The 13,275-nt window shown below is 38.4% G+C and overlaps 1 protein-coding gene across 1 annotated transcript in view; it reads left to right on the plus strand.

The window, feature by feature from the left end:
* atp8b3 (ATPase phospholipid transporting 8B3) overlaps positions 1-13,275 on the plus strand; it is a gene marked incomplete at both ends in the record, with an annotated part of 30,785 nt that overhangs the window by 11,477 nt on the left and 6,033 nt on the right. Inside the window, 13 exons of the mRNA XM_079807070.1 lie at positions 1,098-1,211; positions 3,516-3,614; positions 3,770-3,831; positions 3,951-4,023; positions 6,713-6,906; positions 6,991-7,169; positions 7,278-7,300; positions 7,392-7,548; positions 9,108-9,296; positions 11,615-11,727; positions 11,817-11,981; positions 12,088-12,199; positions 12,279-12,354. Of these exons, the coding sequence (XP_079663196.1) occupies positions 1,098-1,211; positions 3,516-3,614; positions 3,770-3,831; positions 3,951-4,023; positions 6,713-6,906; positions 6,991-7,169; positions 7,278-7,300; positions 7,392-7,548; positions 9,108-9,296; positions 11,615-11,727; positions 11,817-11,981; positions 12,088-12,199; positions 12,279-12,354 (1,556 nt within the window). The remainder of the gene's footprint in view (positions 1-1,097; positions 1,212-3,515; positions 3,615-3,769; positions 3,832-3,950; positions 4,024-6,712; positions 6,907-6,990; positions 7,170-7,277; positions 7,301-7,391; positions 7,549-9,107; positions 9,297-11,614; positions 11,728-11,816; positions 11,982-12,087; positions 12,200-12,278; positions 12,355-13,275) is intronic.

The following is a 13,275-nucleotide window of genomic DNA, read 5'->3' on the forward strand; positions in this document are numbered from 1 at the left end:
TGACTGAAAATGACAAACACCCTTTGTTACAATAAATAAGAAAAACGAGAAACCATAAAAAGATCACTTAATTCGTATAGAGTAAATATTTGAGTTTCAACTCATAAATCTTGGAGTTCTTGACAATTGTAATATTGGCTATGATATCCTTTATTCTTGACCCTATTTGATTTGAGTCTTTATTGGAAATGGCATGATGAATTAGATGGCACTCCATACCTCTGATACCGGGTGAGAAACATGTTTTTTTTTTTAAGTGATTCCTATGTTTATCCCCCTAAAATATGTCTTTATAGAATGTTACTTTTATGAAATGTAAAAAAAGCCTTATTTTCTCCACATTTTGAGCAATACATTTGAGTCTAGTGTCCATAATTCACACTTTGCATGCGAAAATAAATATAACAGAAATCACAATCTGTAAACCATTTCAGGAAAATTATGTATTAAATGCATGCTTTTTATATTACTCCAATTATGGTATTAAACATGCATTATTAATTATTATTTGATTAATATTGAACCAGATAAACCTTTTTCTGCCTATTTTACAAGCAGTAGAAATGTAAATCTTTATCTATTTATTCTTTTTTTGCAATTAATATCTAAACATGGTTCATTTGTGACTTTTACCATCTCTGGTGAACTAGAAGATGCTGAAGATGAACTAGATCTGGGTGAAAAAAGAAGTAACATTTCAGGCACACAATTAAAGCAAGTACTTTGGATGGGTCTGGAAATATCTGAAAAGAAGTGGCCGATTCCTTTCTAACATGTTTAGGATGATGTGATGTTCAATCATCTTTTCTTTACTTGAACCCCTCAGGAGTCAGTTGGGAGGTACGGGCCAACGGCCATCATTTTCATCAGTCCTGTCGCCGCAAATCTTTCCTATGTTTCCGCTGGGGGCGTTACGCTGTACGTGAGAAAGAGTTTTGATTCATATTGGCTAGGGAGAAGTAGTTATGGAAGCATTAAACAACATTAGATACCTTTGGGCTGCCTTCAGCTTCATATGTTGATGTTTTCAGTTGTTTGAAAGCAAGTACCCAGTTTTATTCATTGTTTGACATGTTTCTAATGGGTTTTGTTGCCAGGACAATGTGGTGCGGAGCTACAAATACACCCCACTGACCTTTTTGCCTCTTAATCTGTATGAGCAGTTCCAACGAGCGGCAAATCTTTTCTTCCTACTTATTGTGGTTTTGCAGGTTTGTGGAGTTTTTTTTAACCCATCTCTTTAATACACAAACCCATGAGGAATATTTGACTAGCACATTTTTCCCCCCATGAATACTGAGTTCAAGGTGGCCGCTCGAGTTCATGATGAATGACACATGCTCTTTTGCAAATAGGGAGTTGAAAACACCTGATGTTTGAAAAAAGATAATTACATAGTCATGACAATCTCCCTTTGTTACAATAAATTAGATAAATGAGAAATCATAAAAAGATCACTTAATTCTTATAGAGTAAATATTTGAGTTTCAACTCAAAACTTGACAATTGTAATATTGGCTATACTATCCTTTATTCTTGACCCCCTTTTATTTGAGTCTTTATTGGAAATGGCATGATGAATTGGCTTCATATTTCTCACACACACACACACACACACACACACACACACACACACACACACACACACACACACACACACACACACACACACACACACACACACACACACACACACACACGTTTGTTTTTGTGAAATGTGAGGACATTCCATAGGCGTAATGGTTTTTATACCGTACAAACCGTATTTTCTATCCCCTTACACTGCCCCTGTCCCTAAACCTAACCCTCACAGGAGACTGTGCAGTTCACTTTCTGTGAAAAAAAACTCATTCTGTGTGATTTATAAGCATTTTGAAAAGTGAGGACATGGGGAACGTCCTCATATTTCACCCTCTTTTTGTAATACCTATGTCATACCCATGTCATTATACACATTTGTGTCTTGATATTTCACGAAAACATGCCCACACACACACACACACACACACACACACACACACACACACACACACACACATATACATACATACATATATATACACATGTACACATACATACACATGTACACGTATACGTACACATACACACACATAAACGCACACACACACATACATATAAAAACAGAGCCACAGTTCTTCATGGAGTGCAGAATATTAAATATTTCTTATTCATTTTACATTATTGTGTTTCTTTGTTTTAAAATGTAATATAACATTTTAGGCTAAAGATTTGGGTGTTTAAAACTTTAGTGTATATTTGAGTGTGTGTGTGTACAATTTATATTATATACACAACGATCAGGCATAACATAATGACCGTGTAATATGATTGTGTTGGCTTTTGCTGCCAAAACAGCCCTGACCCGTCAAGGCATGGACTCCACTAGACCCCTGCAGGTGTGCTGTGGTATTTGGCACCAAGATTTTAGCAGCAGATCCTTTAAGTCCTGTAAGTTGCGAGATGGTGCATCCATGGATCGGACTTGTTTGTTCAGCACATCCCACAGATGCTCGATTGGATTGAGATCTGGAGACCAGGTCACACACCTCAAACTTTGCTCCTCAAACCATTCCTAAACCACTTTTGCTTTGTGGCAGGGCGCCTTATCCTGCTGGAAGAGGCCACAACCACCAGGGAATACCGTTTCCATGAAGGGGTGTACACGGTCTGCAACAATGCTTAGGTAGGTGGTATGTGTCAAAGTAACATCCACATGGATGGCAGGACCCAAAGTCTCCTTGCAGAACATTGCCTAAAGCATCACACTGCCTCTGCCGGCTTGCCTTCTTCCCATAGTGCATCCATGTGTTGTAACGTGATTCATCAGACCAGGCCACCTTCTTCCATTGCTTCGTGGTCCAGTTCTGATCCTCACGTTCCTACTGTTGGCTCTTTCGGCAGTGGACATGGGTCAGCATGGGCACTCTGACTGGTCTGCGGCTATGCAGCCCCATACGCAATAAACTGCGATGCACTGTGTATTCTGACACCTTTCTATCAGAACCAGCATTAACTTCTTGAGCAATTTGAGCTACAGTAGCTCGTCTGTTTGATCGGACCACACAGGCCAGCCTTCGCTCCCCATGTGCATCAATGAGCGTTGGCCGCCCATGACCCTGTCGCCGGTTCACCATTGTTCCTTTCTTGAACCACTTTTGATAGATACTGACCACTGCAGACCAGGAACACTCCACAAGAACTACAGTTTTGGAGATGCTCTGACCCAGTCGTCTAGCCATCACAATTTGGCCCTTGTCAAACTCACTCAAATCCTTACGCTTGCCCAATTTTCCTGCTTCTAACACATCAACTCTGAGGACAAATTTTTGCTGCCTAATATATCCCACCCACTAACAGGTGCCGTGATAAAGAGATAATCAGTGTTATTCACTTCATAATGTTATGCCTGATCGGTGTATAGATTATATTATATTAATTATATTATATTATATGAAAATGTAAGCTGTTTTGTACATCTTTGGTTTCATTTACAGTGTGTTCCTATAATTGCGACCATCCCTTGGTACAGCACAATGCTTCCTTTGCTGCTTGTTTTGCTTGTGCGCGGATTTAAAGATCTGGCTACTGATGTGGTAAGTCTATCATTCTTGTCATTCTCTCAACCAATACTTTTAAACGACTTTCACTTATCTAGAAGTTTGAAGACCAGTAGTATCTCAGTTTTCAGCCATTTCCCCCTCACTCCCACATCTATGCATCATTCTCCCTTTGCTCCTACGTCTCTCAGGGCCGGCGACGCAGTGATGCGCAAATTAACCAACGCCCGTGTGACATTCTCACTCCTGAGGGGTGAGTAATACTGGCCTGGAGATAGTTGAGACCAAAGCTCAGAAACAAAACAAACACATCATCATCATCTGATCTAGATTTACAGAGAATCTTTTGAATCTTGAATATCTCCTTTGCAGCTTCAAAACTGTTAAGTGGAAAGACGTACGTGTTGGTGATATTCTCCGGATTCATAAGGACCAGGTTATACCTGTGAGTGTGTGCATCTGTGTTTCTAACCCGGCTAAAGCGGCCCAATAAAGTATCTGGACCCCTTAGTCACGCATAAATATACATTTTCTTTGTGTTAGATACAAATACCAAATAATTTTTGGTCTCAAAGTTATGTAGTGGATAGATTAAGTAATTTCCTACATTCAGGTTAACTACAGACATGTTTAGCTACGTTTGACAACCATACATTTTCTCCTGTTTATCCCAGGCAGATCTGCTACTCTTGTGCAGCACTGAGCCACACAGCCTTTGCTATGTAGAAACAGCAGATATCGATGGGTAAAGAGCGCATCTCATCCTGGACAGCTGTTTGGGTTAAACTACTCAAAATCACACACAAAAAATATAAATAAATGGTCACTGATATTCAAAGAAGTTCGAAACAGTTGTTTCTTATGAACTTGTATATTATGGTGAAAAAAAACCCTCAAATATATATGTTGAGGAAAATTAGCTCTAATGCTAATGTAATACAGTTTCACGGCTGTTTTGGGCTAAACTACTCAGAATGACATCACACAAAAATGATGAATACATGGTTACTGTGATATTTAAAGCAGTTCTATAAACATTTTTATGAACTTGCATGTTATGGTTGAAAAAAACCCTCAAATATACCATGTTGTGGAAAATTAGCTATAATGCTAATGTAGTATGTTTTCACAGTATTATTCGGGCTAAACTACTCAGAATGACATCACACACAAAAATTATGAATACATGGTTACTGTGATATTCAAAGCAGTTCTATAAACTTTTTTGTATGAACTTGTAAGTTATGGTGAAAAAACCCCTCAAATATACCATGTTGTGGAAAATTAGCTCTAATGCTAATGTAGTACAGTTTCACTGTATTATTCGGCTGTTTGGGCTAACCTACTCAGAATGACATCACACACAAAAATTATGAATACATGGTTACTGTGATATTCAAATCAGTTCTATAAACATTTTTATGAACTTGTATGTTATGGTGGAAAAAAAACTCAAATATACCATGTTGTGGAAAATTAGCTCTAATGCTAATGTAGTACAGTTTCACTGTATTATCCGGCTGTTTGGGCTAACCTACTCAGAATGACATAACACAAAAATGATGAATACATGGTTACTGTAATATTCAAAGCAGTTCTATAAACATTTTTATAAACTTGTATGTTATGGTGGGAAAAACCCCCTCAAATATACCATGTTGTGGAGAATTAGCTCTAATGTAGCATGTTTTTACTGTATTATTCGGCTGTTTGCAGAGAAACCAACTTAAAGTTTCGCCAGGCTCTGACTGTAACCCATGCTGAGCTAAATGGAGATTCAGCTAAGCAAAACCTGGGGTCTTTTGATGGTTTGTATGGACTCTTTGGGTAAACATTGGAGTCATTCATTCGCAGTGACTAAAAGATAAGCTTTCTATTCATTTCTCTTACCTTTGGAGCTTTAGCTCTCTCTCTTTGTACCTTAGGTATTGTGTGGTGTGAGGAACCAAATGGTAACCTGCATTCTTTCAAAGGTGAGTTACATTGGAAAGGAGAGAGCCACCTTCTGGACACAGACCACCTGCTCCTCCGAGGAACTGTACTGCGAAACACAGACACAGCCTATGGACTAGCTATATACACAGGTTAGTCAAATCCGTGCTATTAAGGTGAATGTTGACTAAAGGGGCATGGTGATGGAAAAAAAACACGAGAAGGGAGGAAAAATGTGTCATTATGTCAATGTTTTGCATTCTCTTGCCAATATTTTGCATAGCCCTGAGTAACTTTTTCTTGCAAAACTTTTGAGTTCTTTGCGAGAATGCAAAGTTTCTCGGGGGAACGCAAAAGCATTGAAATATCATCACCATGTCCCTTAAGAGGTTCAGTAGAAATGGGCTGAGAAAAATTAAAAATTAAATTTTGAATTTCTTTGACCTCAACAGGCTCGGATAGTAAAATTCTGCAAAACTGTGGCCATCTGACACTGAAGAAAACTCGGGTGGAAATATTACTTAACAAAACCGTGTTGGTGGTAAGAGATAGAAAGAAACTTTATAACTCTTAGTTGATATAGAAACTATTTCAACGATTATCTAACGTAAAATTTACCTAGCTTGAACAATAGCTTGCTTTAAGTGCATTAATGTGTGTAATTACCCCTTGACCTTCTTGACTATATAGAACAAATAAAATCATATGTAAATATCCTATTTTTTCATAATCAGTTATTTTATTAATTGTAATGAGAAGTACTTAAGGCAGTGTTGTTACTCATTCTGGACTGTGTATATATACACCGATCAGGCATAACATTATGAGGTGAAGTGAAAAACAACTGATTATCTCTTCATCAAAGGGACCTGTTAGTGGGTGGGATATATTAGGCAGCAAGTGAACATTTTGTCCTCCAAGTTGATGTGCCAGGAAAAATGGGCAAGCGTATTTGAGCGAGTTTGACAAGGGCCAAATTGTGATGGCTAGACGACTGGGTCAGAGCATCTCCAAAACTGCAGCTCTTGTGGGGTGTTCCCGGTCTGCAGTGGTCATTTTATGTATTTTGCAATATTTGTTATTTAGTTTGACCACCTGAGGATTACAAACCAATATTATATTATGTATAACTTATAAATGTTTCTTATTATGGATTTGTCTTGAAATATTCCCTGTGTAAATCACTATTTATCATGTTTCAGATGCTGCTCTTCATGCTGACAGCGGCTATCCTCCTCGCTGTGGGCGCGGGGGTTTTTGAGTTCAGGGTTACCCCTCAGTACGACGTTGTCTCTGTCTTGCAGCGTGACTCCTCTCCTGCCTACATGGGCTTCCTCAGCTTCTGGGGCTACATCATTTTGCTTAGTCCTTCTATGCCCATGTCTCTCTATATAACGTAACAGCGGCTCTCCATATTTTCACGATTTGCGATCCTTTTATCTCTGAATATTTTGCTCACTGATTCATTGTCCCACACCAGATTTGAAGTGATCCACATGGTGCACTGTCTCATGATTGGCTGGGATGTTGAGATGTACTGGGAGGACAATAACAGCCCCGCTCAGGCCCGTACAACCACCCTGAATGAGGAATTGGGTCAGGTGGGCCACCTGCTCAGCGACAAGACCGGCACTCTCACGCAAAACCGTCTGCTTTTTCGTCAGTGCTTCATCGCCGGACACATTTACGGTCCGTCAATTTCTTTGACACTCTTTTCAGCTTTCTATATTTTAAAATGTCAATAATTACATCTGTCTGTTTGTTCAGGTGACATGGCAGGGGAATCCAAGGTAGGGTTTAAAAGATACATTTTTATCTACTGACCCAGACTAAAAAAAACGCACACTTTTATTTATAAAGCTATTTTATTTCTATATCAAGCCACTAGACTTAAGCTGGAACCGGTTTTCCTTTGGCGGACTGAAGTTTTCTGACCAGAGATTGGTGGACAAGCTGCGTGCACGAAGCAGCCCGGAGTGCCAAGAGTTCTTCACCGCTCTGGCCCTTTGCCACACTGTCATGAGCGAGTGGAGGGATGGTTGGTAGAAATGCCATTTATTCTGCCATTATCACCATTTATCACAACATTGTATTTGCTAGAGGTAAGGAAGGTGAAATGATGAAAATATAGCTGCAAGATATAATTACAGGGGCAGCGATAAAATAGATTTTCATCATCTTGTGGGGTGTTACTGGTCTGCAGTGGTCAGTATTTATCAAAAGTGGTCCACGGAAGGAACAGCGGTGAACCGCCGACAGGGTCATGGCTCATTGATGCACGTGGGGAGTGAAGGCTGATCAAACAGACAAGCTGCTGGAGCTCAAACTGCTCAAGAAGTTAATGCTGGTTATAAAACAGCGATAACATAGATTTGATTAGAATATACAACTTTTGGCCACCAGGGGGCCCCAAAGTTTACATAGATCATCAGCACATTGGTCCCAGTGCAAAAGCATCACACATTTAGCTTAATTTCCTGTTTGGTCTAAATAAATTGGTTATTGACCATGCAGATTAAAAGTTATCAGCAACAACATAGAATACTGTTTGAAAGTTTGGGGTACCATTTCTTAAGTGTTTTTAAAGTAAGTCTCTTATGCTCATCAAGACTGCATTAAAAAATACAGTAAAACAGTAATATTGTGAAATATTATTACAATTTAAAATACCAGCATCATTACTCCAGTCTTCAAGGTCAAGGTCAAGGTGAACTTTATTATCCCACAAGGGGAAATTCATGTGGTCATACTATACGCGCCCTTGTCACAACATATTCTCTAAAAAAACAATAAACATAAATAAGATAAATATAACATTCAATAAACAGTTTTAAAAATGATAACAAGAATTGACAGTAACAATCAAACATCACACATCTCACGTAAAAAAAAAAAAAAAAAAAAAGGGTCACATGTCATTCTAATATGCTGATTTGCTGTTCAAGAAACATTTTTATTTTTATCAATGTTGAAAATGGTTTAATATTTCTGTGGAAACCGTGATGCATTTTTTCCAGGATTCTTTGATGAATAGAATATCAAATTGAAAGTTACATTACAAATGTCTTTACTGTCACTTTTAATCAATTTAATGAGTCCTTGGGCCGGTTGCATAAACCATTAAGACTAGTCTTACAAGTTAGACATACATTTTTTTCTTTAAGACTGTTCATAACTTTTTAAAATCAGTTACATAAAAACCTAGACTGGCCTAATTTGATACGAAAAGTAAGACTGAATGCCACTTGCCTAACTGCTAGTGGCTCATACTAGATCTTAAGACACTGTCTTAACATAATGGCTTAGTTTATGCAACTGGCCCCTGGTTGAATAAAAGTATTAATTTCTTCAAATACAAATCTTACTGACCCCAAACTTTTGAACAGTGGTGTAATTTAAGTTGTTGTGGTGCTAGAAGGTTTGAGAGGCAGAATAATAATAATAATAACATGAACAAATACAATAGGTGCTTACACCTTTTTGATACTCTAACCCTAATGAACAGATTCCCGGTGGAAAATTGCACTAAAACAATTATAAAATAGAAAGACATGACAAAAAAGTAAATTAACCCTAAATTGTGTTTTCTGAATACAGGTTTACCTCATTACCAGGCTGCCTCTCCAGATGAGGAAGCTCTGGTCTGTGCATCGCGGGAGCTCGGTTTGGTGTTTCTGTCTCGCACACGTGAGACTCTCACCATCAGCGAGATGGGCCTCACGCGAAACTATCAGCTCCTGGCCCTCCTGGACTTCACCAGCAAGAGGAGACGCATGTCAGTGCTGGGTGAGTTTCAACAACTGCTCTTACATTTAGGCTTTTATTCACATATAAACATTGATCAGCAAACATAAACAGAAGCTCAACTGAACCTGCTTGAGAACAAACCTCATTGGTTCTTGCTGAAGCTTAATCGTGCTGCGTAACACGAGAATTAACCACATTGGTTCTTGCTGAAGCTCAAACGTGCTGCGTAACACGAAAATGAACCTCATTGGTTCTTGCTGAAGCTCAAACGTGCTGCGTAACACGAGAATGAACCTCATTGGTTCTTGCTGAAGCTCAAACGTGCTGCATAACACTAGAATGAACCTCATTGGTTCTTGCTGAAGCTCAAACGTGCTGCGTAACACGAGAATGAACCTCATTGGTTCTTGCTGAAGCTCAAACGTGCTACGTATGGACTGCATTTTATATAACACGAGTAACACGAGAATGAACCTCATTGGCTCAAACGTGCTGCGTAACACGAGAATGAACCTCATTGGTTCTTGCTGAAGCTCAAACGTGCTGCGTAACACGAAAATGAACCTCATTGGTTCTTGCTGAAGCTCAAACGTGCTGCGTAACATGAGAATGAACCTCATTGGTTCTTGCTGAAGCTCAAACGTGCTGCGTAACATGAGAATGAACCTCATTGGTTCTTGCTGAAGCTCAAACGTGCTGCGTAACACGAGAATGAACCTCATTGGTTCTTGCTGAAGCTCAAACGTGCTGCATAACACTAGAATGAACCTCATTGGTTCTTGCTGAAGCTCAAACGTGCTGCGTAACACGAGAATGAACCTCATTGGTTCTTGCTGAAGCTCAAACTTGCTGCGTTACATGAGAATGAACCTCATTGGTTCTTGCTGAAGCTCAACCGTGCTGCGTAACACGAGAATGAACCTCATTGGTTCTTGCTGAAGCTCAAACGTGCTGCGTATGGACTGCATTTTATATAACACGAGTAACACGAGAATGAACCTCATTGGCTCAAACGTGCTGCGTAACACGAGAATGAACCTCATTGTTTCTTGCTGAAGCTCAAACGTGCTGCGTAACATGAGAATGAACCTCATTGGTTCTTGCTGAAGCTCAAACGTGCTGCGTAACACGAAAATGAACCTCATTGGTTCTTGCTGAAGCTCAAACGTGCTGCGTAACACGAGAATGAACCTCATTGGTTCTTGCTGAAGCTCAAACGTGCTGCGTAACACGAAAATGAACCTCATTGGTTCTTGCTGAAGCTCAAACGTGCTGTGTAACACCAGAATGAACCTCATTGGTTCTCACACGTCAAGTGAACATGCTCGTGTTTCCGTTTACCACAACCGATGTGTGAGTTGATGAATGTTTATATGTGAATAAAAGCCTAAATTCTGTTCATCATATAAAGCGATCGAGTCTTTTCAGAAAAATTGGACTAAACCGCTCAATACATATGGATTTGTTTTACGATCTCCTTATGGACTTTTTGAAGCGTCAAAGTGGTAGTTGTGTAGCTGTGAATGGAGAGACAGAAAGCTCTCGGACTTGATCAAAAAGAACTTCATTTGTATTCCGGTTTGGAGCGACATGAGTAATTAATGACAGAATTTTCATTTTTGGGTGAACTAACCCTTTAAAGTGTTTGTTCACCAATAAATGAAAATTGTAATTTACTAAAGAAAGAAATTAAATGAAAGAAACTCAATGGGGTCCAAAAAACCTGTTTGTTTTTAAACTGCCATTTATATTTTTCAAATTTCTAAAATATTATGAAGGTACAACCCAAAGTATACTTGAGTTATGATGTGAACTCTTAGCAGTCAATAAAGCCGAACGTGTAATCTCTCAAAGCTTACTCCATTTGGTAGCGTCCGCTGAACACATGCGCACTAGAAAGATTCATCTGTGTCCAGTGTCTGAGCTATTTCTCTCCAGAAGGTATCAGCATATTAGCGATAAAAATGTTTTTGTACTATTTTTTTGTGTCTCAACCCAACTTTATGAGAACACAACTGTTTTACGAGTTGGCAATTTCATATGAATTTGTACAAGGTCCACCCCTAAACCAAACCGTCAGTGGGGAATTAGTGGATCATAAGAAAACGTACCAATGAGATTGTACCAATTTGCCAAAATGTAAATGGTTACTAATTGCCATGAGAGTGTGTGGGACAAACTAATTAGCGGCAAAAAATTCAAGGCATATATGTGGGCTCTGTAAATAGTATCCGCACATACTATGCATACGATTAAATTTACATTATGCACACTGTACACATACCCTAGTGTACGCATACAAATCTAAGTATACTTTGGGCTTAACTGTATGGGTGTGTGTGTGTATGTGTGTGTAGTGAGGGACCCTGGAGGACAGTTGAAGCTGTACTGTAAAGGTGCAGATATGGTGGTTCTGGAGAGGCTTCATAGGGACTGGTCACTTCAGGAGAGTACCGAGAGAGCTCTAGAGGTGAGGCGACTTTAAGAGAAAACATGGCTGAGTAAGAGCTGATTTACGACGCAGTTCTTCATGTGTCTGGATGTGTGTGCAACTGGCAGCTGTTTGCTCAGAGCTGTCTGAGGACTCTGTGTGTGGCGGTGCGCTCTGTTCCTGAAGCCCTGTGGACGGAGTGGAGCCGCGCCCTCAATCAGGCGGCCACAGCGACGGGTAACCAGGAGACTGCGCTCGAAGACATACATGATCAAATGGAAAAAGACTTAACGGTACTCAAAGGGAGTTATTATGAAACAAATATGTCTCTGGAGGCAACTTAAGGCAAATTATTAAATGCAGGTAGCATTCTGTTATAAAACAATCCTGTTTGTGTAGCTGTTGGGCGTGACGGCCATTGAGGATCGTCTCCAGGAAGGTGTACCCGAGACCATCGCCGCCCTGCGGAGGGCGGGGGTGAAGGTGTGGGTGCTGACGGGAGACAAAACAGGTGCTGTTTCAGCATATAAATTGGTTTGAAGAAGCGAAATGAAAAGAAATTTATGTTGTCTGCTATTTCTTTCCCACAGAAACGGCTGTAAATGTGGGATATGCGTGCAAACTAATGGATCCAGACACAACCCTGATTCAAGGGGAGGAGCTTAGGTCAGAAAATAGTCATCATTTAATTTATGCTAATCTGAACTTTTGTATGAATCAGCTTTGACTGTGACAAGCAGTATGCAACAAGACAAATGCCTTATCACAATTCGAAAACTAGCACGTAGTTTGGCCTACATCATATTTTTGTGAAAATGGTATGCATTTTTTTTATGTGTATATTAATAATAATAATAAAATAATAAATTGTTGAATAAAATCATAAATATAATTGCATTATCTAATATGATCAACAAAATCATTAATTTATATATAATTATATCATGTAATAAATAACAAGTATTATTATTATTAATTAATAATGTTATTAATAAAATAAATTAATGATTAAATGCATAATTATATCATTTAATTATCATTATTATCATTTAGTAAAAATAATAATAATAATTAAATCAACATTAAAACAATTAACAATAAATTAAAAATGAAAATTAAATAACATTAAATTAAATATTAAATAGCAAAAATAACAGCAATATTGTTGTTTCCTCCAAAATTGCAATAGGCTTTTAAATGTACAATTATATTATTTAAATAATTAGTAAGAATAATTACAATAATAATAATTAAATTAACATCAAAGTATTTAACAAATAAAAAAAATTAACCATAAATTAAAAATTAAATAGCAAAAATAACAGCAATATTGTTGTTTCCTCTAAAATTGCAATAACTTTTTAAATGCTTGACACTAAAAGTTGAATTTGAAAGGTTATGGATTTAGCAAAAAGCTAAAACTTGCATGTATACAGTACGCAATAAGGGGATCTGAGCTAATGACACAATTTTATGACTGCTATGTTCACCATGTTGTCATTGTCATGTGACCAACCGGCGTCATTTGTCTCATTTCACTGCCTTTCACTGACAACTCTCCTGTTTGATAGTAAATTGTCCTCTGGA

Source organism: Gobio gobio (genome assembly GCF_949357685.1).
Source record: "Gobio gobio genome assembly, chromosome: 24".
Taxonomy (NCBI): Eukaryota; Metazoa; Chordata; class Actinopteri; order Cypriniformes; family Gobionidae; genus Gobio; species Gobio gobio.